We start from the raw sequence: 26,980 nt of genomic DNA, 5'->3' as shown, positions 1-26,980 counted from the left end.
CTTCCTTGAGTTTCGTGAAACGCGCGTGGAGTCAACAAAGTGGGCCAAAAGGCTGGTTCTTCTTTCGTCGCGTTTTTACTGGTACGATACAAGCCAACATAATTTTCAATTTTTATCTCTCAAGGCACAGGTCTTCATTTATGAATTTTCGCGACGCAGCTATCACAACTGTGCATAAAGTGACAAGACAGTTTTATTGAATAAATTGGACCAAAAATCACGTATTTCCCTCTATTAGTATTGTTCCGCAAAAGCAGAAGGAAAAAAAGAGGGTCCAAATGGCATCCGTTCGTGAATAAATCTACGTCACGAGGTGAAAATTCAGTCAGAAAATCTGAACAGAGGCATACACTGATTGTTTCGAGCCGAATGCTCCCTAATCTTAATTCTTCCACGTAAACAGCAAAGAGGCATAGTAATCAAAATGAGCGACTATGCGTGGTTTGCGCGAGGAGAACAGGTTTTCAGGAAAGCAATGGTGTACAATGGGAGGGGCGCATAATGCAAAGTCAGAGCGTTGTCCACGGCGTTCCTGTACCTGTAACGTCCATAGCATTGTTTATGAGGCAATGATTATTTTCTTATGCGTTAAGTGTTATATCAAAGAACCACGGGGGTAGGCCTAATAGGCACTTCTGCAGGCACCAGCGCCAAGGATGGACGCGTCAGTACTCAAGCGACTACTGCATCGACGAGGAAAATCTCGGATCATCAATTCAGACAACACAGAAGACACATTTCTAAGGAACTTTGCCCACCCTTTGCAGATGATCAATCCAACGGAAGTATTTTCATCGCCAGAGAGTACTTTATGTAATAGTTTTTGGCGTTAATAAAAAAGAGATGAAAATCGTAATTAAATTTAAGGAATCGCTGCCGTAATGTTTCGTTTCACAAAACAAAACCTGGGGGAACGATGGCCATTACGACGTTCTCAATGTGGCCAACGGAGGAAGGTTCTCGAAACCACAGCGGATTGGAGCAGATCGCTGCCTGTGTGAAAGAAATTTATTCTAACAACCGCGAGCGTGTGTTGACAGCGTGTGCTGCCACCGACGTGGACGTCGATCTCTGATAGCTAACGCGTTGCGAAGCAACGCACGTGTCGTTTACTTTCGCCCTCCTCTTGCTGATGATAGGTGACGCTGTCAATCAGCTTTCGGAAAATGTTTTTTCTATGGCGGGCACTTTCGATTCCTCCTTATCACATCGGAAATTTCTTCATCAAAAACAAAGCCGATTACCATCGTTCACTTCTATATTTATGTTAAAAACCAACAACAACATTGAAGCTTACTTTAAATCCAGTGAAATAGAATACACAGCGTACCGGGCCGGGACTACCGAGTGAGCCTACCGGCCCCACTCTTAAATTCTGAAACGTGTGGTGCGACTACGAAGTCCGAGTGTTCGAAGCTGTAGTACGTAAGAAAATATATATTTATTCATTACGTTGAAGAGGCATGAGACGCAATAACAGTTACCAAGCATTTTCGTCATCGGACTGAGAAGGACAAGAGGGAGTGCTACGAAGCGCGTTCAGGAGTGGGACAGTGGAGCGCCAACCCTTCACAACCGCTCTCATACCCCACCCCACCCCTTCCCCTCCCAACACCCTCTTCCCCCACCCCTGGTCGTCAAGAGTGATGCCACAAAGAGGGCCAAAATAAGATGCGACCAGTATCTCTTCTTTAAATATCGCACAGTCTCCACCGTTCGTCAGCAGTGAGGCGAAATGGCCAATCCGTATTCGTAGCTGCAATCTACATGGTCTCTTCTAGCACATGAGGCGTCCTCGTTCGTGATTCTTTTTATAGTGTTTCGGCATGGCACCGAGCCGACAGAAGCTATGTCATATAGTTCTGCCGAGGCGCTATTCAGCGTTTCGCTTTTCAGCCTCTCCTACTTCCCCCACCCACCATTCCATCGATATAAGGCACCTCGAAGATAACTGATATTTGTGTTTGTTTTTGCTCTAAGTAATGACTACTAATTCACCCAATTTGAAGATCAACCATCGGGCTACTTGCCGTCTTTTATTACTCTTTTTTGAAGATTCTAAAAGCAGTAGTTTTCTTTTACAAGCCCAATTTTCCACCGTTTCATCGTGAATATTATGGACTTACGGAATTATGGATAACTAATTCCCGAGGAGAGCAAAGCACTCAGCCTACTAACTTTTCCCCAAATCGGTGTTACATCTTGCTTTAGAAAGCTCGTCGTGAATGTTATTCAAAAACAGATCAATGTGCCTGTAATACGGCGGACAACCTCATATATCCACACAGCATGATTCTTTTGCGTTCTCACCTGACGGCCCAAGACGCAATGCTCCAAGCAAATGCAAGACATTTACAACCCCATCTCGTCTGGACCCGCCAAAGCAGTCCTTGCGATACACCTCTCCAAACGCTTCAATCGCATTCAGTACCTAGAAATCGCGACTGCATGTCTTTAATTTATGTGAGGAAAATAATTTACGCATAGGTCAATGCCGTCTGAACAGGTCGAAAGACCGAATTGCGCTTCATATCCTTCCCCCAATTTTCAAGCATTTCAGCGCACGAAGCTTAGACTACCGGCTGGGCTCCGGTTAATGCCATTGATATTACTCTCATTACCCTTGCTTGCAGATCGAACATCCAGCCCAACAGTTATGTGCGGGTGCGATTACCATATCTGCCATATATAGGGTAACGACGTCAATATATAGGAAGCTATACAAAACACTGCTACCTATATTCAAACTTCCGCAAACACCACAGGGCTTTTATGCTTCGTGGACGATTCAGAATTTCTCACATCACACCCCGGAATTGTTCATGCGTCCCGATTTCAGCCGAAATTAAACGCCGGCCACTCCCTAATTTGCCCGTGTTCAGAGTATTTGAACTCCAAATCCAGTTCTATGGAAGGAACACCACCACACTAAATAAAAGCCCCATATAGCATTTCACAGGCAGCGTTAAAGGTGGGTTAAACCTGGAAAGCGCATAAAAGACAAACGGACAACAGCAAGAGAAAGACACACGAAGCGCTCGTGTGTCTTTCTCTTGCTGTTGTCCGTTTGTTTTTTATGCGCTTTCCAGGTTTAACATGTCTAACCAACTCGCCCAAACGCTGCCATTGTTAAAGGTGGGGCATAAGGAAATGAAAGTTCACCAGTTTCTCGCCGTGTCCTCAGTCGGGTATAGTACTACTCGAAAAGCGGGCTGCCGCGACATGCACCGAACCCGCGTTTTTAGGGTTACTTTTTTGACCACTGTGCCGCCGTGGTGGTAAACAGCAAATTTTGTGATACGCACCAAAAGCTTAAGTCATTCCGATAAACACGCGCAAAACAATATTAAGCCTGCTCCTTCCTAGGTTCCTACCCACCGCGGAGTGCGGTGGTTACGGTGCTCGGCTACTCCGTCGAATCCTGGCCGCGACGGCCGCTTTTCGATGGAGGCCAAAATGAAGGCGCCGTGTGCTGTGTGATGTCAGTGCGCGATAAAGAAGCCCAGGTGTTCGAAATTTCCGGCGGCCTCCACTACGGCGTCTCTCATAGTCCGAGTCGCCTTAGGACGTTAAACCCCTTGAACCAAACCAACCAAACCTTCCTAGGTTCCGAACCGCGCGTACTTCCTGCTGTGCCGTATCCGTCCGATTTCGCCACATGCTCGCTGCTACGCAGCGGAAAACTCCGCATCGGAGACGCATCGCTGAGGCGGCGCGAGTTGCCCGCTGCAGCAGACACCGGAAGCTCGCTATGGGAAAACATCTCGGCCTTCGCCAACGTCACGTGCTGGTCGCCGGAGCGTGAGCGAGGCGTAAACGCGGGTCTGGTCGCACGAGCCAGCCCCGCGGCCTGACTCCTTCGAGGATAGCCCCCTCCGCTTATCGGCAACTAGCTAGAACCGGCGGTTGCAGAAATCCCCAGAGAAAAACACTACCAACACGCAACCCCTGCCAGGCATCGGATTTCCGGCCCTACCTTGCGCGGGCGACATAGGCTTCGTCCGCTGCCGCGCAGATGACGATGCGTGGCAAAGACTGACTCGGGCTTTGGCTTGGCTATGAGCCGTTCAGGCAACGCAGACCTCTCAGACGCGGCGACATCGGCATTGACTTTTGTTTTTAAACAGTGATCTCGGAGTCCGTTTCGGGCTTGACGTCAGCGATTGCATTTAGGTGAATTTCGGCTGCTATAAATGCGAGTTTTCCTCGCATTTATAGCAGCCTCGGAAAGAGCAGGTTCCTGACCTTCGCTCAGTGGTAGCGCAGATAAGTGACAGCCGTCTCCAAATACACAACTGCCCCAATAAACCAGCTAAGAGCTCCGCCTTAAGTTTGTAATAAGCGCAGAAGGCTGTTGTTAAATATTTGCTTTGTAACAAGTGCTCTTTCTACCCCCTACGATGAAAATGGGCTTACAATATACAGCGCAGGAACCAGTTGGGAACTGAATCATCTGGCGACTGTTCTCTCGAGACATGAGACAAATCCGTTTTTCGTCTGTATTTCTCGTGACACGCATGCGCAGAAGTGAGCCCTCTCAACAAGGCGCCTAGACATTCCGGGTAGAAATTACACCGCCAAAACGGCGTACTGTAATGAGAGCATGTTTGAAAGTGCAGCCGTCAAATCTGTTGGTGACGTCGAAAAATACGTTTGTTTTCAGGTATTTTTCACGCTATCTTTAAAACCTCACCTTGGCTTCTGCAAGTCTGCGTGTTTTGCTTGGTGGAACGGCGTTAGTAGGGTTCATCGCCGAACCCTCACAAATTCTTCTTCAACTGCGAGGTTTCCTGTGAAAGCTGTACAGCTTCCCTATTGTGACGTATCGTTGCATTTTGATGAATGTTTTTCTATGCAGCAAGCAGCAGACTACAATTTAACCATGCTCGTTTTCTTCCAGCAAGTATGTACCTCTTCGTCGCACCATCGCTTCTCAAAATAGTTAGGGAAAAATCCTTTTCTGAACGATGTAAATGCATCGAATTTTAAATCAACCAGGAAGAAACTGCTTGCACAATTTTGGTATAATTTAGTTCGTTACGTTAAGGAAATATACCCCCCCCCCTCCCACACACACACGCACACACGTCTGTTGTCTTGTTCGCCTAATTTCAGACAAACTGCGCGATATTTCTAAGCAGTATGCAAAGGGCCCTGAGCACTTAAACACATCCTGTAGAACGCTAAACCATTGAATCCGTAGACTTGAAAATTTTCCCCGGGCAATTCATGGGCAGTTGTTAGTTATGGCGAATTCGTTTGGGGTACTTACATGATTCAATCAGGCGAAGTCGAATATTCGCCTCGTCTGCGGCTACGGCAAAGAAAAAAAACAAAGAAAGCCGCTGTCAAATTAATGGGATGATGGCGACATCTAGTCATTGACATAGCCCGGAAGAAGGTGCGCGGGTTGAGTCGTTTTGTAAAAATGTGTGGAAAGTTTTAATAATTTATTTATTAATGATGATCAGCAAAACAGTTCGAACGACACTACGCCAAATGCGATAAATCATTTTGAGCTTGGAAAGCAACGAAAATTCTCCACCGGTGCGCCGCTGGGACAGCGGCTTGTTTTGCTTCGCCGTCACCGCAGACAGTGCGAACGACTCTATTTACAACGTGTGCTTGCTAAGCTGATGCGAGTAACTGGACACGTCATCAATCACAAATAAGACCACCGATTTTCGCTTTTTTCCCCCTGTAGATTATATACTCGTTGCCGAAACAGAGCACGCGGGCTCTACTGTCTGTTATGTAACTGCAAAGTCCGGCTTCTAAGTATTACGTAACTTCTAAATAATGCAATCGCCATAATCCACAATAGCTGGCAGACCTGCCCAGATTTTGTGTGAGAACGCAAGAATGCATCAATTGCACGATGTCTAGTTATGTTGCTATGTCTGTCCCTGCATGGACAGACATAGCAATGGATAGTAAATTATCATTAGCATTTTCATATCCTACTTAATTTTGGTGATTAACTATGATTATGAGGACGTACATACTATTCATTGATTACGAAAAAGCATTTTACTCAGTTGAAACCTCGGCGGTGATGCAGGCATTGCGAAATCAGGCGGTAGACGAGCCGTACGTGAAAGTGCTGGAAGATATATATAGTGGCTGCCCAGCAACCATAGTTCTGAATAAAAAAAAAGTAACAAAATTCCCATAAAGAAAGGTGTTAGGCAAGGAGACACAATCTCCCCAGTACTATCCACAGCTTGTTTAGAGGAAGTATTCGGAGACTTGGATTGGGGGCAGTTAGGGATTAGGGATAAGGGTAGATGGAGAATACCTCAGTAATCTGCGATTTGCTGATGAGATTGCCTTGCTAAGCAACTCGGGGGATGAACTGCAAATAATGATTTATGACCTAGACAGGAAAAGTAGAAAGGTAGGCTTGAAAATAAATATGCAGAAGACTAAGGTAATGTTCAACAGCCTCGGGAAGGAACAGCAGTTTACATTAGGTAGCGAAATACTGGAAGTAGTAGGCGAATATGTCTACTGTAGGACAGGTAGTAACCGCAGATCCGGACCACGAAAAGGAAATAACAAGAAGAATACGATTGGGATGGAGCGCATTTGGCAAGCACTCGCAGATTATGACTAGCAGCTTACCGGTATCGCTTAAGAGGAAAGTATAGAACAGTTACATCTTGCCTGTACCCACCTATGGGGCTGAAACGTGGAGGCTAACCAAGAGAGTTCTACTTAAGTTGAGGACAACCCAGAGGGCTATGGAGCGAAAAATGGTAGGGGTAACATTAAGAGATAGAAAGCGTGCAGAGTGGGTCAGAGAAATAACTCAAGTTACCGACATTCTAGTAGAAATTAAGAAGAAGAAATGGACATGGGCAGGACATGTAGTGCGAAGAGAGGATAACCGATGGTCACTGAGGGTAACAAACTGGATTCCAAGGGAAGGAAAGCGTAGCAGGGGGCGGCAGAAAGTTAGGTGGGCGGATGAGATTAAGAAGTTCGCAGGGGTCAAGTGGATGCAGCTAGCACAGAACCGGGTTAAGTGGAGAAATATGGGAGAGGCCTTCGCCCTGCAGTGGGTATAATCAGGCTGATGATGATGATGATGATGACGAGGACGTTCAGCCTATTATGCACTATACAAGCCTTTTCAAATTAATACTGAGGCCATACTTGGTTCCGGTGACAGTCTCCCCGCTGGGATGGATCAATGGTGCTAAACCCAAGGGAGCGGGTTCGATTGCGCAGCTGGAGATGCTCTTCGCTGAACTCGGAAAGCAATGCGCGCGTGTGCTGGGCGAGATCATTGCCCTTCGAAGAAGTTCAGGTAGCGGAAATTATTCGACGCCCTCCGCTACGGTGTGTTTCATAGTCTCAGTCACTTTAGGACCTCGAACCTCCTACACCAAATCAAACCAAACTTAACTAAAACGTTCACGGTTCGGCGGCGCTCGCAGCTGCACCGATCTTTCTTAAACTTCGTCGTCATTTTATAATTAATGCTTTTTCTAGTAATTTCAAATGTGTTCTCATATTTTCAACATTGTCTGGTTGGTTGGTTGGTTTGTGGGGTTTAACGTCCCAAAACAACTCAGGCTATGAGAGACGCCGTAGTGGAGGACTCCGGAAATTTCGACCACCTGGGGTTCTTTAACCCCAGGTGGTCGAAATTTCCGGAGTCCTATAATGCATTTGTGCACAAGCACAGCAATGTGACCTTGCATCCTAATGCTGTAATAATTATGTGCCTGTGATGCACTTATTGTATTGTTGGTGGACGGCTTGGGCGCTGATTTTTGCCCTGCTTTTCTACGTTATTGCAAAAATGTGCTATCTTGGATGGTCTTGTTTTCAAGCACACATTTATGAACACAGCAGATGAAGCTCCGTCATTCAACAGAACTCTTGTCTCACTGTGTAAACGACAGATGAAATGAATGCGAGACAGCGTCAAGGACGCTCAATTTACGCCTAGCCTCATCGGCTGGCAAGACGATGCTATATCAGCCCGGCAGACATTGCTCCACTGTGGCACCTCACTTTATAGTGTGCGATACTGCTGTATGAGTCAGTAAACACAAAAATTTAGTTCTAGCCGTCTATGTACAAGCCAACCAAGGGCGCGAAGTGCCACAAGGAGACTGCAGCCGCACAAATAGGAGCCCAATAGAGCCTGAAACGTAATATCAGAGAAGTCGAGCCTTAAGTGACTTTGGGGAAAGTAAAACAGTGACGTGGTAGTCAAACCGCGGGAAATCAGACAAATAACGTAAATAAAGCGAATGGTCAAATATTTAGGGGAATCCCCAAAGTTGTAGTAGATTTGTAACAGATTTGTAATAATTTTCTTTGTAGCCGTATGGCTGCACTTGGGTGGAGGCGAATGAGTAACTACTCCCTTATTACAGATCCACTCCACCTTGGGGGATTGCCCTAAATATCTGACCAACACCATTCCAACTTCGGATTATTGATCGGTTCGCTCAGTCCGTATACCATCTGTTCGTGCATGAATTTGTTTCCCACTTTTTCTTTTTCAAATCGTCAAACGACCCGTTTCATGTAGATGTGCTCATTATGCGTCTTAGTTCTCATTTGGCTTACGTATTCGTACCCACTGGGCAGACTTGTGAGGAGGCTTTATGGGAATTTCTTAAAGAAGTTGCTGACACTTTCGATTTCCTCACTGTGCGCTTCTTTTTAGAATACCTGTATAGCCTCTCGAGAAAGCAGATGTCCCAGTTTCTCACTGAGTCTTTGGTCTACACATCGTTGTATCGACAGCCTTATCTGGGATTTTTGGACACCAGTGTCCTAAAGCGTGTCAGGCGAATGCGCATCCAGGCAGTCGCAAAAAGGTTCTTTTTCAAGATACACACAGCGGTGCTTCCTGTCCAGACATTTCTTAATGATAAGGAGACGTTGGCGCCCTCGATGGTGAATTGCTGTCCGTGTAACGTGCCTGAGACAATTGATTATTGCTTTATTCTGTGCCATGATGCTATGTTCTCTTGGGACAGCTTCTGGGACAGCATAAGGCGGGAGCTCATTCTGATCCTACTGACTGAGACCCATTTCCCTGACATCAATATGCTCCAAACTATTAGAACGCATCTTATTTTGTCACATTATGACCACACAGCATCTCCTTTGCGAGTGCCCTGCTTTTTCAAGCGAAAGATATGCGCTGCGTTCGGCTCTGGACCATCTTGACAGCCGTCCTTTCACAGAGGAGAAAATCCTCGGCCCATGGCCACGGAAGGCGTCTAACGGCAAAGCCTTCAAAGCACTTGTGTGTTTTATGAGAGACACGAACTTGATTGAGAAACTGTGACTGTGCTCCTCGCCGCCTTACCTTTCCTATCATTCTCTTCTATCTTTCTCCTTTAAACTCCTCATTCCCCTTCCCCAGTACAGGGTAGCAAACCGGAAGCTTTCCTGGTTAACCTCTCTGCCTTCTCTCTCTTTCTCTCTCTCTTTTATGAACCATTTAAACATAAATAACCTGCTTCTAGAAAACCAGTATGGTTCCCGGTACAAAAGACCATGCCAAACACAGTTATTTGACTTAGTTACTGGCCTACATCATGCGCTACATTTGTCGCTTGAAACAGACGCAATTTATGTTGATTTTTCAAAAGCCTTTGATCATCACAAACGTTTACTGTTAAAAACTAAAAATCTGCACCTTGATGATAAAACGACCAGATGGATCGCTGAATTCTTGACTAATCGTTTCCAATCAGTTAAGATAAAGAATTGCATCTCTAACCCTACACGTGTAAAATCAGGTGTCCCACAAGGAACAGTTCTCGGGCCTTTGCTCTTTTTAATTTATATAAATGACATAGCAAGTAACATCAGCTCATCAATTCGCCGTTTTGCAGACGACTGCGCAATCTATAAAACGATATCTAACGCGGAAGATGCGCACACGCTCCAGTCCGATCTAAAGAAGCTAACTGAGTGGGACCGTACTTGGCAAATGAAAATTAATGAAGAAAAAACTAAACATATAAGATTTTCGCCTGCTCCAGGACCGTTACATAGCATGTACACAATCAACGATGAAACTGTTGAATCTGTTTCTTCTATAAAATATCTGGGTGTTCATTTACATTTTAATCTCTCTTGGAATGCCAATATAGACCTCACCCCCGGCAAAGCTTTTAGAAAACTAAGGCGCCGTTTACACCTCACAAATTCTAGCACAAGACATCAAGCTTACATATACATTGATAAGACCAACCTTAGAATATGCTTCCGTCCTATGGCATCCTCACCAGGACTCCCTTTCGAATCTTCTTGAATCCGTCCAGAATAAAGCAGCAAGATTCATTAAATCATCCTACTCAAGATATCAGAGCGTATCGTCAATTAAAGAAGTTTTAAACCTACCATCGCTCTCTTTCAAAAGGACGTTTGAGCGATTATCAATTCTTCCCACATTATACTATAGCAATTCGAAATTTGCTCGCTCCCATCTTCTTCCTGCTCTTCACATCTCATCCCGCATTCACCATGAAGACAAAATCCTCCAAATTTTCGCACGAACAAAAACATACCAATATTCACCCCTCTCTTTACGAATGGAATCAGTTGCCGTCTAACATCGCAGTTTTGATTGATTTATCAGAGTTTAAAGCAGCATTGCTAGCTTCTTTAGAAGCATCGTAGTCAATTGGTGCGGTTTTGTCGTTCCCTGCGTAGAGTTTCCTCTCCTCGATTCTGTCGGTGTCATCTGTGTTTCTGAGTCGGTGAGATCTCAAATGTTTATTTTATCATCGTTTTTCTGGTCTTAGTTTTTGTATTCATGGTCAGCTGTGTAGTGTCTGTCATGCGCGATGTGCATGTTTTTCCCTTTTGCTGAAATCGCTGCACATGTTTCTTTTTTACAGTTCTCTGATTATGATGAAATGTGGCTTGCCCGACTATTCTTTCTTAGTTTTGTATAAAGATTACTATGACTAGTTATATTCTTCCCTCACATATCTCCATAACATCATCTGTAGTCCTGTTTTTGCTTTACCTTCATTTGCTTCCCCATTCCCCCCCCCCCCCCCCCCATGTAATGCCCTACTGGGCCTTTAAGGTATTTCAAATAAATAAATAAATAAAATACTACAAAGAACTCTTAATAAGGACATTGAAATTACACCATATACTGTTAGATGTTTGTCTGTTGACAAAAACTCTGCTATGCCAAATGATCTATTTGTGTTGGTGGGGCTATTGTCTTCGGAAAAGCCGAATGATGGACAGACATGCTGAGGCACCAATATTGTCCAAATCCGTCTTTCGTGAGCAGTGTGCTTTGGTGAGGAGTGTATATGCTGCACGCGAAGAACCTCCAAACTGTCTGCCGTACCTAGATGCACGTGTATGCCCCCTTGAATTTTGATATTTTGATGGTGGTGTAGTGTCGAGTTAGAGATATGGCGGGCTCGTATTAAGCCGCCCGGTAACCTGAGACATGACCAAGGTTTAGTAATGAAGTTTTTTTCATTTTATTTTACGGAAGGTTCAATAACAAAAAATCTATTGGCGTTCTAGTTAGCTCAATTGGTGGAGCGTGTGCCCCATAAAGGCGGTAATTCTGGGTTCGATCCCTGGAGCAGGACGAATTTTTTTTCAAATACGAAGTTTCTGAGAAGGCTGTGCAGTTTACTTCGTAGCAATATGGCTGCACTTGGGTGGATGCCAATGAGTAATTACTTCCTTATTAAGTAAAGCGAATTTGTTAAAATGAGGTGTCGAATAAAGCTGTAATAATAACAAGACGCAGTAAATCTATACGACTTTAACGCCAAAAACAAAAGCTTAAGGGTTCATTAGCCCTTTAATCAGTCGCCTGACTTCACAAGTTCTAAAGGTCGAACGGAACTTTACGAAAAAATACCCCGCTGTCACGATCGCCTACGTACAGTTCGGGCCAGCGGCATCTTTGACCTGGAAAGCCCGTAAAGCAGTGAATACACATGTACGGTATTAACTCCGCATTGCAGGCTGTTTGTTAGCAGTATGAGTGATCTATTGCGTTTTTACGCGCTTCTCAATCGTGGTGTAAAAAACTTGGTAGAAACGCAACGCTGTTGTGCGCGTTATTCTCATTGGCCCAGGTCGTTGTTACCTTTCGTAGCGCTTTTAGGGGCTCGTGAAAGGAAGTATGGATATATTTTTAATGCGAAAGCATTTGTTGCCTAATGACTGTCCTGTACATTGGTTGGCATCATGACATGTCCTCAGACAAATAAGAAAAATAGGCAATTGTGTAGACTGAACAGGTAAAGTGAAAACGAAGTTGTAGACGCCGCAAAAACTACGGAACACAGGATGAACTCATAACAGAACTAGCACCGAACACTTTAATGCTTTCGCATTTCCGCACGTAAGGAGACTTATGGCCACCCGAATACATTTTTTTATAAACGTTCGGCTCTACGTTTTCGCTTTTCTGAAGTGACCGATGCACAGAGTACATGGATTACAATCGAGTAATATCTCCTGTAAGCGAGGAAGAATGACATGAAAAAGGGCCGGAAACACTTGCACTGACTATTGCTTTACTTTAAGGAACACTGCATGAAAGACAGTATGATTACATTGCACAGATGCTGAATGGATATGATTCAAGCAGAGTTTTTGACAATGATATATAATCGAAGGGGTCCGCTTTTAAGCATGCAGCGAGGCTATTTTTTGCCTATCTTTCGTAGGGGTGAGGGTGAGAGTTGATCTCGCCCTAAAGGGATCAAGAGTCGTCCACCATATTGGTGGTTTGTAGTTACGTAGACAGCACCTTATTTTCCGAAGCCTGAGCACTCAAATGCATTCTTTATTTGAAATACAAGTACCTGAAATCAAGACTGCGAAGCTCGCTACAGACACAACGGCTGCCTTGTTGGAAATGCTCTGGCTACGTCATCAACCGAGACCGGTTGGCGCGTCGTCTACACTGCACGGAAACTGTTCCCGTTTGCTCACAAACCATCATGCCAATAACACGGCCGCTCGATGGAAGCGCACTAATAACGGTACTGAGAAATTTGTCAAAAATTGCTCTAGTGTAGCGCGATGTGTTCAAAACCCGGGCATCCACTTTCGGCACGGCATTGTTCGATTGCAGCACTGTCCTCACCGCGGCACTGGCCGCATCTTCCGCAAGCCGTCCGCGTTAACAATTTCGCGTTTTTTCTGGTGTCAATTTCTATAATGTTTGCTAACAATAATTATCCCTGAGTTAAGGGAATGTAAAAATGAATGGATCGCTGATCAGTATCGAATGATAGAGCGATCAGCTTTCTGTTTCTGTAGCTTGAGCCACACTACGCGGATTGGAAGGAGTTTCACGTGTCCTCTGCGCCGACCAAGCTGAGCATGCGCGAGAACCACGCTGCGTCACAGGGACACAGCTACCGCCGCCGCCGCCGCAACCCCAGCGGAGGAGAAGGAGAAAGGGTGTGTCGAGCGAGAGAGAGTGAGAGAAAGGGAGAGCAACCATGCCCATGACAGCATAGTTATGAAGGAGGAGGAGGTCGTGTTCCACTCTTAAAGACTTAGCTTAAGCGGACTACCGGGGTGTGTCGAGCGAGAGAAAGAGACAAAGGAAGAGCAAAGCTCACGCTATGCATATCCTGGTATAGCAGAGCTAAGCCACTGTCCATTTTTTTGTGCTCCGAGTCTCATGGAAGTTACCGCTGGTGCGGAGCCGGCTTATCTGGCGTTCTTGTACGCGAGCGGCGCTGCTAAGCGTCGCAGAAACAACCATCCCTTACTTTTGCTATGAGATAGTGTGATTAAGAGCAAGACAATTTATAAGCAAGTAATTTTAGGGCGAAAGCCTTACTAGGCTATGTCGGCAAGGTCGGGTGTACAGAACATGTCCGCAGCATTTGTGCCGTTCTTAGAAGTGTTAGGCTCAAACGAATGGTTGTGATTGATAGAGGATGATGCGATAATGCTGCAGAAGAAAACAGTATGCTAATAGGATGATTAGGTAATTTATTAGGGTAAACATGTAAACGTTAAATTGATCAGACTTCGAAATAGCCATACGACTAATGTCGACGTTCAAGAGATGCGACGTCACGCCAACCGTAAGTGGATGTGTTTCTGACGTAATGAACCAAATAAATGCGTGATAGTGATCAGAAATGTGTAACACATGTATCTTAATAAAATAAGAATATAATTGGGGGTAAAAGTGCGAAAACGTTCTCTCTGCAGAATATTCACTGCAGAAATGCGCAATTCTGAGCGTTGCTGCGTTGTCCGCGAGGCGTGTTAACGAGATTCTGTGAGTAACAGGTTCTGCACCTTTCCTTTCCTACAAACCAATAATAGCTTGAAAGAACGTTTTGTTGGGCCAGTTGGTGACAGTTCATCATAAGTTCAAAGCGCGAAGCCACACACGGATACAAAAAAAAAACAATTATGAAACGCTGGCGAGCTAGATGCGTTCGGCGGAGTGCTGGTTGTGTTCGACAGGGGCGCGCGATGTATAGTACATATACGGCGTTGTGATAGCAACGCTCAGGCTTTCACATTTCGTCAACGCAGATACTGCAGTGCTTTCGAAATTAGAGTGCTGGTTATTCCAAAGTGCTGTCCGCTGGGGGTTTGATGCAAAAGAGGCGAGGCCTAGCAACGAGCCGGGCGTAGCACACGACAGTACGCGATCGTCCACCAGACTGGCGGGCAGCTTGCACACGGCGCAGCCCTCGACCCGGATGATGATGATGAAATTTTTTTTTTGTATATATATATATATATATACAGGGAGGGTACGGGAGCGGCCCTTAATTGCTAGGCCCGTTTACACTAGGCCGACGCGACGCCGATGCCGATGCGACGCCGACGTCGGTGGTCGGCGGGTCGGTCGGCCGATCCCGTCGTTGATGTAGCGGTCAGTCCCACTAGGCCGACAACGACACCAGCACGACCAACGGCCGCCTGTCGTCGTAGTGTGACAAGTTCCCAGACCAGCGACGCCGACGAAACGCATCGGCCGACGGTCGCCCGATCAGTCCTCGGCAGATCGTCGAGCAAGCGAGAATGAAAGGCCGACGAACGACGTACTGTGCGCGGCTGCGCTTCCCTGTGACATATATATTCTAAAATATAGGCAAGGAAGGATGGCGGTTCATATTATCACACTTCGACACTCGCGGGTTTGCTTTTTTCGTTGAACATGAGTCGACGCCGGCCCCGTCGAAGGCGAGTAGGCCTAGCGAGCCCGCAGGAATCGTGTGATTTCGACGATCGTGGGGAGCAAACTATAATGTTTTAACGAGTGCAAATGATCATCGAGGGTAGGTTTGGCTATAGTGACCTAAGACTGACGTTTGCTTTTATCACGGGACGCCGGTACAGAAAGCGTAAAGCGCCGGCGTAATCCGTTCTGCCGAGCAAAGTTGAGGGCGGCTGGTAGTAGTCGGCGGCACTCGCGGGACACAAATAACACCATTTTAATTCATGCAAATGGTTGCCGAGCATACTTCCGGTTAAAAGGAATCAGAATCGAGCAGTGATGGCATCGAAGAAAGCAAATACAATAAGCAGGAAGCGCCGCTCTCGTGCGATGTCAACAACCAAATCTCAAACATTTCTCATGCGGTATATCGCCTCATCGGTGGTTCTTGCGGAGTTATCGCATTGCGTAAATGCGTAATGTGCAGCCGTAGCACGGGAAGAGAAAATACCCGAGTAAAGTATAGCCCGGCAGGCTGTTGTATTGAAATGAAAACGAGCAGCGTGTGTGTATGCACACATATGTAAACTGCAGCAGCGATGGCATGCACTCGTCGTCATCGGCGCATTCCCGTTAAAATTTCTAGCTCACACGGGAAATGGCAAAGCGTTTACTATTATCATGAAGTATTCATTTAGCGAATGCGTGCGCTATTTGGTGAAGAAGTAGTAAAAAGCGAGAAGCAGGTATCGAAATCGGTAGCCTCGGGGTCTGCAGCAGACGAGAGACGCGGCTGTGGGCGGGGCGAGGTGAAGACAGCGAATGCTATTGGTCGGCGCGGGTAGTGAGGCATCGCGTCGTCGTAGTGTGACTAGGAAATCGGCCGATGGCAGCCCGATCGCTTCACTCTCGGCGTCGGCCGACCAACATCCCCGTCGGTCGGCCATCGGCGCGCTGTCGGCGTCGGCGCCATGTGACAAGCCCGACGACCACGCAAAAAACGCGTCTGGCGATGGTCGGCCGACGTAGATCGGCCTAGTGTAAACGGGCCTTTGGCGTCGGCCGCGGCCCGAGCCCGCCCGGCCAAGGCTCGCTGCGCCGTAAGGTCAGAGCAGCCGAGCAGGGCCGCCTCTCAGTCCTACCGGGAATTGTTGGGTAGGAGGGGGGGTAGATTGAGGGTTTTTTGACATACCCACACTATGTGGAAACCGTCCGAGGACTTTTCCTCACAGTGCGGGCATTTCCCCGTGGAAGCGGAGTCAAAGTATTTTAATATTGCTGGGCACAGTAAAGTTTTGGTGTAAATGCAAACGAGAATGCGCTCCTCCGCCTTTGTGAGGCCCTTGCAGAGCTTAGAATAGAATGCATGGCTGGATTGATAAAATTGAATTATTTCTTTGAAAGTGTAGGCGGGATTGGGTTCGGAGTCCGGATCGGTAGGAGACGAGGTTGGCGCCTGGAAAGTGAGCGCGCGGGCGGCGGCATCGGCCGTTTCGTTCCTTTTAAGGCCAGTGTGAGCCGGAGTCCAGATCACGGTGGTCCAGATAATCGTTCGATGCGCGGGAGCACCGAGATAATAGCTGGTTTGTATAATTTCGCTGGCGAAGTACGATATGTGCCCTTGCTCGATATTGTGGCATGCACACCTCGAGTCGGTCATGATGACCCGTGAGTCCTTATCTGCGGCGGCTATCGTGATGGCTGGCAACCTCTTACGCGTGTGTTATGTTGTGTACACAGAAAGTGAGTCCGTTTATTACAGCGTCTTGGTGGACAACTGCGGCCGTGTACCAACCCCCATGGTGCGGGCCGGATGAGTCCACGTAGAAGACTCCATGTTTGTGTCCGCAGTGGCGAGTCAAGGCTTCTGCCTGCGCGAGACGTCTGCCACTATGGTCCTCTCGTGTCATGTTAGCCGGAAGAGGGCGCACCTGCAAAGCATATCTCCACTCTGTTGGGATATGTACGCGCTCTTCCGAGTGTATTAAGTGGTGGATGTGTAGTCGGGCAAGGAGACGAACCGCAGTCTTCTGGTAAGCGCGGAGCCTCCGGTGTTGAAAGCGTTATGAATTTTTCGTGTACTTTGGTGATGCGGCTGGAGCCGGACCTTTCTGACTAAACATTTCGCCTTGCAAACAATGGTGCAGAGGCGGCACGAGGCTCTCGGAGATGCAGAATGTTGTTACTGCGCAGTCGGGCGGTAGTTGAAAATTTCATATAAACTCTGTCAGCCGGCACTCTAGACGCAGCCTATTTTATGCGTCGCGTTTGAAACGTGATTTTTTGGAAGGCAGAAGCGTCAAATTTAAATTCCTCATATCGGTTCCTAAGAAGGGCTCATGGAGTTCTTTCCGTGCGGCCAACACGGCGCTCGTCCCCGGCCATTGAGTGGGCGATGCTGCGCATGTGGGCGTATCGAAAGGTTGCTGACGCGAGCTGCTGGGCCGGAAGCAGTGTGCGCGCGCCCCCTTTATCGCGGCTGCTCACTTTACGGCCACGGTGCATTCGCAATCTAGACCGTAGCGTATGCGCGTACGGTGTCCCCTTACGAGAGTCTCCATTCAGCTTCGAACGTACACCTCCCAGAGGCAAACCGTCAAAGGTGACCATAACGTGCGGAAAGACATAAACGTTTCCTCCAACGAAAAAAAAAAAAAAAAGAAACAATTGGCAAGAGCCATAGTGCCTCCTTAGAAGTCGTTTCTGGAGAACACAAGGTTTTGTCATGCAGCGGCTGATACCAATTCGAATAATATTTTCACAGTAATTGTCTGCAGCAAATTTACCTCGGGACTTGGTCCCAAGAAATCGGGAAACAAAAGCCTCCCTTTGAACTGCCCTACTATTTTAATTGTCAGCGTATCATGCAGAGTCATGGAAAAGATACTCGGAAAGCTTGAATGTCTTAGATTCTGATAACTCAGCGGAACATTCCACTAAAAATTTTCCGCTCAGGCCTGCGCACTGATATTTTAAGACGGCTAGAGCAATTATTTACTAATCGCCTGAACTGGCCTAGCTCCTGCGCGTAACATCATATGTCCTTGAATGGTTCGGTGTGTATTTGTTTTCCTCCGTCTTTTATACCACTACAACCTGCCGCTCAACGCGAGCGATGACGATTATGGATATATGAAAGTGGAAGAGGTCACAGTTCGCGCACCACGCCCGCAAACTATATAAACAATTTATGCCACTCCATTTGTTGTTCTCAAACCGTTTGCTTCGAAGTGCTTGAGGGCTCTTAACTCTAAACAAAGTAACCTTAGGCCATTCACCCACAGTTCACCACCTTTGCTTTATACTGATAGAATACATAATGCGTCAGTAGAAAACGTGTTTTGATTTAGGTGCCTTTTATTTACATTATGGACTGATCTAGCCTAGAATGCGCACAATGGGAGCATCATTTCACCGGCTAACGAAACCAAGGATTCCTCACATCCCACATACACCACGCGCCAGAACACTTGCACTTATACCAATCACTCATTAACCAGAGCCTAAATATGAATCACCCATGTGGGATCCTCAACAAGAATTTTTAGACTAATTTCAAACGGCTTCAAAATCACGTTGCAACGTTTATTCATTCGGAATATTTTTGTGGCTCCAATATTTGACCTTTGTCAGCACAAAAACACTTCTCACTTCTCCCCATCACCGGTGCATTGTTAAACTCTGGACTTTTCGCAAAGTTTTCAAAAGCTCATTGCACCTGGCTCCTCACACCATACACCGAAAGCGAATATGTCAACGGACCGGTCACCTGCTTCAAGTTTTCTACCCACGTTGAGCAATCTTAACATTCCCAGCAATGTCTTGCAGTAACTGTCTTATCATTGAGTCGTAACCATCAATTGCCCATCAAAGATTTCTACATACACAAGTCAGCCAATTTAGGACAAGCCACGAATCGTTGTACTTGTAATACCACCCTTCATAATATACTCTTAAGTATAGCCACTTTAACGAAATTAGCCGCGCTGAAATAACCTCGTCACTATATGAAACCCTGCTCTGCATTCGCATACGTTGAACACCTGGGCGATGACTCACTTAGAGTTAACCTAGACAATGCGGCAATCATGTTGTACTGCTACGACAAATATTGCAACGCCCGTAAGCGATTCGAAATTTCTTTACAACTCCATAATCTTTATAAACCTAACTCCCTGCTTCCAGTGAAAAACAGATACCTCTCCCAAGGAATCAGAAATAACCTTGTCCTTGGCCAGATAGTACCATCTTAATAATGCAGACTTTCTCTTCTGCCCATCTTGGCTTTCTGGCTCACCTTGCAAGGCTCGCCTTCCTTTCGAAGCTATTTAGCTGAGTATTAAATTATTGGCAACCTAGGTATCGTTGTTCGGCACTTAATAGTCATGAGGACAAGATAAACAGTGGTAACTGCCTCACTCGTGGCATCCTCCTGATCTGCGCGGAGAGGTAAGGTATCGCGAACGGAGTGAAAGAAGGAAATACAAAAGGTGTCGCTTTGAAGCCTGCAAGATAACTTCTTTAGCCTACGACTATTTATTCACGCTCGCACGGCACGGTACGTGATGGAACCGCTGCATGTTTATGTATGCAGTGTCCAAGTAAATTGGGAATCGCAAGATCACAAGTCTGATGTGAAGCGTTATTTCGCAGAAATAACACTTAACACATTTTTCGCAGAGCAGAACGCAGGATTAAGCGGAGTGAATATGAAACGACATCTTATTATTGCTTCAAAATCAACGCTGGTTTGCACAAGATAAATTTGGCCTTCCACCGAGTTTAACAGGTGTGCTTAACGGCGCAATCGAGCGTAAGTGAGTAAAAGATGGATTTTTCGACTGCTTTCTCGAATTTAAATCCTTAGACATTCTTTCCTGGCCCCATCATAACGAGCAGTTTCACTTTTAAAGCCGCTTGTGAACAATTTAGTATTGCATACGAAAAGACTACCATTGAAGTTGAAAATTTTATTTCTGCATTGCAACACCAATAGTAGAAACAGCGTTTCATCACAACTACTTACATCGAGCGAAACAGGATTGAGATCGCGCACTCTTTTTGTGTAGTTTTTGTAAAATTATGAACAGTTCTCTCTCTAATAGGCTCGCAGCTCACCGATTAGCGAGTCTTAACGTCAGTTTGAATTTGATGGCCTAAATTTGGCGAAGAACAGTAAATTTGTGCCCGAGCATCATGTTACGTAAAGGACAAAGGAATGTACAGCGTGTGTTACTCTTCAGTTAGACTTTCAATGCTAGGCAAAAAAAAAAAAAAAAAAAAAAAATACTCTCAACGGGACGAGGTATCCGAATGGAGCCAACTAAGAAGTTCCCAAAATCTGCTACGGCTGCCTACAGATCCTCTCGCACTTACTACGTAAATCTATCACCTGTCTAATAGGGTAAATGCGGTCCCCTGTAGAGGAGCCTTTGCGAAAGTGATCTTTGTTCATTTATACTGATGCGTAAGGTTATCTTGATCTGATTCTGTGAGCGATTGCCTATGCAATGATTGTTAGGAAACAGACAGCAAGCTGACTAATCATTCGAATATTAGTCATATACATTATTATGAGCCTGACGCAAAGCAAATATATAGAGAAGTCACGAGGCAAGTACCGCCATTGGGGCCGTACCCGTTCGGCCAAGGTACCTCTTCGTAATAATTCGCTGCGAAAGTGTTGGGTGGTCTTGCCGCTCTGAAATGGGCGAGTCAGCTACCGCATCTAGTCACTGTGCTCACTCTATCACGGCTTGGGATAGCATTACTATTCAAGAATTTCAGCCTCCATGACTTCTCGTTCGGCTCGTGTGTAGGGTAAGCCTGAAAGTCTGGCTCTGCTTTTAGTGAGGAAGGGAATAGTTTGGAGCATAGCGAAAACGCTCTCGAGAATGCCGCTTCTCCCAAAAGCGCGCTATCAACGGAAGTTGTGCTTCGGCCAGCGTGCGCTATATTGAACCGATATAGGGTAATTTACTGCCACATATCGGCAAAAAAATATTTTAACGTGTTCCTTGCATAAATGTACTGCCTAGAGGTGGCACAATGCGGCTGAGCAGCACATCCATGGTTAATTTTTTAATGGCAGTACCTCCAACGTGAAATGGAACCATCGGTTGACCCTGCAAATGGAATCCCGTTCTTCCTCTGACACCGAAACTGCGAATGTTTTACCAGCCTTCTCCGTCTAGTGGAATACTATTCAGGACTGAGAGAGAAGTGCGCCGTCCACTCGTGTTTGTTGGGCATGTGTTCACTCGTGGGATGTGGATACGGTGAACCATCTAATCTTGAAACTTTTTGCGCTTTGCGTAAACTGTTATCCCTATCTCAGCATGCAATAGCGCAATGTTTGCGTCCAACGTGATGCTGGGATGCATCATCTCTCTTGCACGGCCGGCAACGGCCGCTTTTCAAGGCGCGCTGCGGGGCTGCCACCAGCGCTTGACGCACAGAGCTGATATCGCGTGGCGCACTCTATCAGGACTGGGCGGGTGCACAAGTTGGCGTCAGCCGAGGATCTCACCCCTCGGGTTCGTTAAACGTTTCTCGCTTATCTCGAATAAAACGTCCTCGAGGACCACAAGGGATGCGGAAGAGCCCAAAGGAATGCGGGCGGCATGAAAATATGCCAGCCTTGGTGTGAGGTGCCAGGTGAGCCTGTGGCCATTTAGAAAGTTTGTCGCGCATAAGGACGCTAATAACTCCCCCGATATAGTTCCAATCCGACCGAGCACCGATAATTTATTTCGTGCAAACGTGACGATCTCTGATATGCGGTCCACTGTTACATTTAGTTCCGGCAAGTAACTGCTCTACTTGGGCTACCTCGCATGCCTGTCTTTTTTTTTTTTAATAAAGGTGTGCGGCCAGAGCAGAGCTTAATTCTACATATGGGTAAATAAACTACATGCGTAACAAAAAAAAAACGATGACAACGCAATGTTCGTCCGATAGCAGAACGCGTACGTCTGCCGTTGCGACCACTGGAGCATCTACGTGCAGTTATTTGCGCGTGTCTAAATGTACGGAAAGTTAAAAAAAAAAAGAAACGTTTTAGGCTGTTCAAACGCTGTCTTGTGTCACCACCATCAACCGCTTTTCTTACTCTTTCGACGAAGCCTCCTTCAACAGCGTAGATGCGCCGTTCATTGTTGTCATTAACAATTATTTATGATTTGTCATGAGAGGTACCACGAGATATTCCTGCGTCATTGACGGAGTGCCTTCGCAGATTACCCAGAATATAACCATGTTTGTGCGGAGTGGAAAATCAATGCACAGCACTGATATGATTGATAAACGCTTATGTGCTACATATTTATCTCCCTTCCTCGGGCCCTGCGTTCTTGGGTACTAATCCTAAAGAACTATTTCACCGTAGCGCTCGCTCGCTTCACGGTTTCTGCACCTGCCATGGTAGGTGGGAGGTGCAGGGTCCGATACATATAGTCACCGGGTGCCCACAACTCGCGCGTGGGCTAATAAAGCATCATCTTGGCTTAGCACTGGCCACCTCGAAGAGGAATATGCTTTAAAGGTGAGGTTTCTGACCCCGTCATGGACTGATCAAGAATCCGTCAGCAACGGGGCCCGCATGATATGTCAACCTGTACTTGAGCCACTAAAACCAAATTAGCATCAAATTCTACCTTTCACTATTCAAGGTTATACGATTCCACGTAGTCACCGTTCTCCCTACCCAGCTCCGCACTGAGAGCGGCGATCTTCGTGGCGCTATCCACAGCCTCTGTTTTGCAAGAGATGAAGTGTTTTAATTCTTGCCGTTTCACTCCCAGCGTTGGCGCGTGCAGCAGGCGCGAAAGATAGGTGGCGCTGGTCTCTTATCTGCGGCAGACGTATCTTGAGGCTTGGTCGTTACGAGCTCATATTCGTGCAGCTAAAATAACAAGAAAGTAATTACACAGACGATACGTTATGCCGAGAGGGGCTACTTCGGGGCCATTCTTACTAACAGCCCCATTCCGTCCGTTCGTACCGCCGTTCTCAGAAAATGAAATATACCTGGAAATATATGTTGACCGCTGCCTATTTTGCTCGAGGCTCCAAGTGCACAACCAAAAAGCTTTGCATACGCGAAAATGTTGGTTCGAAGCTTTGCGAAAGCGAACTTCAGATGAACCGCGAGTTTGTGGAAGTCAAGCTGACAGGGCCAGCTTGAGGTAGGCTTGGACCAGTCTGTCAAGGATTACTCTCCATGTCGCACTCTGTCGCAAGCAAACTATATAGCTGCGCATAATCTCTTGGAGACTTGCACAAAGTTGAAGGAGTGACCACTTCGGGATGTGCGCTTAAATGCGAGATAAAAAGAAGAGCGAGAGAACGAAAGCTTCCTCAAGATGTTGCTGGCGTTTCCCCTCACCTGAGATCGATGCTCTTGAGGTGTCTCGCAGGAAGCGGGAAGAACTGCCTCGTCAGGACGGTGGCACCGTTGCCCACCCACACGAGCGTGGCGAGCCTCGGCAAGTCGGCCAGTGCGTCGTCATCGAGCTCATGGAAACTGACCGTCTCCACCACCAGGTTGGTCAGGTTCTCCAGCGCCCCGATCCACCCGCGCCCAAAGTGCCTCACAGTGCTATTCAGAATCGACAGCATCTCTAGCTCGTCCAGGGCACCGAAAAAGTTTGTGCCGGCATCGACGTAGCAGCGCATGAACTCCAGGTTTTGGATCCTTGTCCAGCGCTCCACTTGGTGACTTCCCTGCGGGTGAAGCTCTTCCATCTTAAATCCGGAATCGGCCACCTTGAAGGTGCCGACCTTGAGGCCCACGAAGATGTCCGACTTGAGGCTGGACGTGACATTGCTGAGGAACAGACGGCTAAGGTTGTAATCCCTCAGGTACTGGAACGGAAGCCGCAACTGTTGTGCGCTCACTACGGTGCACATGACGTAGTTGCCGATGAACGTCTCGCTGCATGTGCACGGGTAGATGAACTCTCGCGATGGACAGGAGGCCTGTACCGGCGCCGTCGCCATGGCGCCTACGACCAGGGCCGCGACAAGCAGACGCGACAAATATCCGGCGACGACCAGGCGGAATCGTGCGAGGCCGCGGTGCAGCAGGCAGCCGCCGGCCAGGAGACGGGGGCACTTTCGGCCGGTAATCATGGTGCCGTCGCGGCGTCCAGGCAGAAAGGAACGTCGCTAGGCCTGTCGCCGGCCCCGAGCCTTCTTTCAGCGCCTCGTGTGACTTTCGGTGGAAAGAGGAGAGCGGCCACTGTGGCAGCAGATTACCGAGCTCGCTGTCGGCCGCCGTCCCGCCGGCGTCCAGCACGGCGCAGCAGCGCGCGGCAGCCGTGTTGGGTTACGAAGGACCCTCCCGGTCCTCTTCTTTCACGCGCCTTTCGCACGGCGCTCCGAATCTCTCGAGGAAGTCGCCTCTGGCTATCACGGGCCACCCTCGCCCCTCTATTCCGACCCCCTTTCTGCACCCTCTGCACCCAGGACTCAGGGTCTCCCCGGCAATCTGAGGCTCAGGCGCGCTGGTGCACTGCAGCCGCCGTGTTTACTCCAAACGCCTCCTCCGTGGCGTTGCGCATTTTTACTCCACTACTCTGCATATAAAAGCACGAGTAAAAGCCCCTTTCATCTACCCCCAAAGTTCCCCTTCCTCTCCCTAAATTTTGTTTTTGTTTGTTTGTTTTGCGGAAGGAATAAATAACAAAAGCACAACAGCGCCGTTGCAACCAGCCGATATTTTTCCATAACTCTGACAGACCTTTCTCTGCACAAAGTGTAAAAACGAGGCTGTGAAGTAGCTTATATTTTAGAGGCGAGTCTGAAAAATTGCGGATAGCCGACAGGAATGCTAGGCGACAGCACCATTTTTCATGATCTGGAAAACACCTATACTCGAATACAACTAAGAACTGCAGGATAAAAATGCCCTTTAAACCATTCCTTTTTTTTGCCAATGACCTTGGCGGGCTATCATGATGTCGCACTTCAATAAATTTCACGGACTGTTCACATGCGATTTCAAACCAGTAGATTAACCGATGCGTCATAAAAACTTGACGTCTTTGGTGAAGAGCCTCCTTTGAGGGGTATTTACGGCTGCATTTTTAGTTGGGCCTCGCTATAGACCGCAAATATTTTCTTCCCAGCTTTATTTTGCCATCACCGTTAGCTTCATGCACCTTTAACCTTCTAGGTACTAGCGGCGCCTGTCCTCCAGGAGGCTAAGTTCCTCTAGTTGGGATATCAATGCGCCTTGACGACTGACGGGAACTCCTGAAGAATCCTTCTGCGAATACCAATGAAAAGGCTGTTCAACGAACCACCTGCAAAATATACGTAATTGCTGTTGAAGGCCATTTCTTTATTCCCCGTTATGCTCCCCCTCAATGGATGTGAATAATTTAGATAACGCTTCGCTCATAGCTTGACAGCGGAATCGCAGTACTTTCTGAGCCTTTGGGATCACCTTCCATTCAACTGAAGCCTTCGCAGAAAGAATCCACGCACTCGGACTTAGTGCGATAGCCACTGATGTGAGGGGAAGAATATTAGGGTTACGTGTACAATGCAGAGAGACGCTCCATCGACGTTTTCTCAAAGGATAGTTGTTAGCACACTCAGGCACTGTAAGCGCATGCTACAGCGCCTTCCTGGCCCGAGTGTCGCATTGCTGCAGCTTACTCTGCAGAGTGCAAGACACCATTTTACTTTCCAGACCGAAAGTAGGAAAAACAATGCAGCCTTTAAATGACGGTACTATTTAGCGCTGAAAAAAGCAAGTGTTTGAGGATTCCAGGGGAATAGCGAGTAACCAATGTTCAGATTCCGTCACCGGTGACTTTAGGGAACTCTTGAGACGGCTTCGATATCCCAAAAAGTTGATACGATAGGTCCGTCGCATTGACATTATGCGCTGCTGTTAAGTAATGTTCTTAATAAATATCGGGAATTAGTATTGGTAATCAGTAGGCCTGAGTAGCAGTGGTTCTTCATAGTGTAAAATAGTACGTAACTGTAAGCAGTAATGCTACTTATTTAGTCTCATGCATCTGCATCTGACATCTGATTTCAATCGGTTGCTGTAATGTAATGTGTGTTTGGACATCGCTGTAAAGTACATATACGAAGCGTATGCATAATGCTTCTAAGCTCTGACACAAAAATGGCTCCCCTGTTTTCGGTAGTGAGGTCCAAGTGTTTCCGTATGCAGACAACTTCGCTCTTTTCTGCACTGCACAGCTTTAACAAAGCTGCATCCACGATAAATAATTTTGGCCTCTGCTCTGGCGCTGAGTGGAGTCGCTCCAATAGTTCTAGGCCATGATTAGATTGATGAGATTCAACAGAATACTGCCCAATATATGCATGAACAGGAACAAAATGGTCATGTGGTCCTCCTGATTTTTTGGCGTTCGAGGTCCTCCGCTGCGCTAGACATTAAATAGGCACTCAAGAGGAAAGTGTACAATAGTTGCATCTTACCTGTGCTCACCTATGGGGCTGAAACGTGGACGCTAACGAGGAGGGTTCAACTTAAGTTGAGGACAACGCAGAGGGATATGGAACAAAAAGTGGTAGGGGTAACATTAAGAGATAAGAACCGTGCAGAGTGGGTCAGAGAAATAACTCAAGTTACTTACACTCTAGTGGAAATCAAGAAGAAGAAATGGGCATGGGCAGGACATGTAGTGCGAAGAGAGAATAACCGATGGTCGCTTAGGGTAACAAACTGGATTTGATAGGAAGGAAAGTGTAGCAATGGGCGGCAGAAAGTTAGGTGGGTGAATGAGGTTAAGAAGTTAGCATGGGTCAAGTGGATGC

General features: G+C 46.9%; 1 protein-coding gene and 1 pseudogene across 1 annotated transcript in view; both read right to left on the bottom strand.

Moving 5' to 3' along the window:
- LOC146174608 (uncharacterized) overlaps positions 1-24,377 on the bottom strand; it is a 183,970-nt gene extending 159,593 nt beyond the window's left edge. The window contains exon 1 of the mRNA XM_084583772.1: positions 23,562-24,377. Within this exon, the coding sequence (XP_084439898.1) occupies positions 23,562-24,307 (746 nt within the window). The 5' untranslated portion in view covers positions 24,308-24,377. The remainder of the gene's footprint in view (positions 1-23,561) is intronic.
- LOC146174609 (uncharacterized) lies at positions 16,047-17,085 on the bottom strand (annotated as a pseudogene).
- Positions 24,378-26,980: the final 2,603 nt, after the last annotated feature.

The sequence above is a fragment of the Amblyomma maculatum genome, chromosome 11 (genome assembly GCF_055883805.1).
Source record: "Amblyomma maculatum isolate TAMU_Amacu chromosome 11, ASM5588380v1, whole genome shotgun sequence".
NCBI lineage: Eukaryota > Metazoa > Arthropoda > Arachnida > Ixodida > Ixodidae > Amblyomma > Amblyomma maculatum.
Note: the sequence above shows the minus strand (reverse complement) of the source record. Positions and strands in the feature narration are given on the sequence as shown.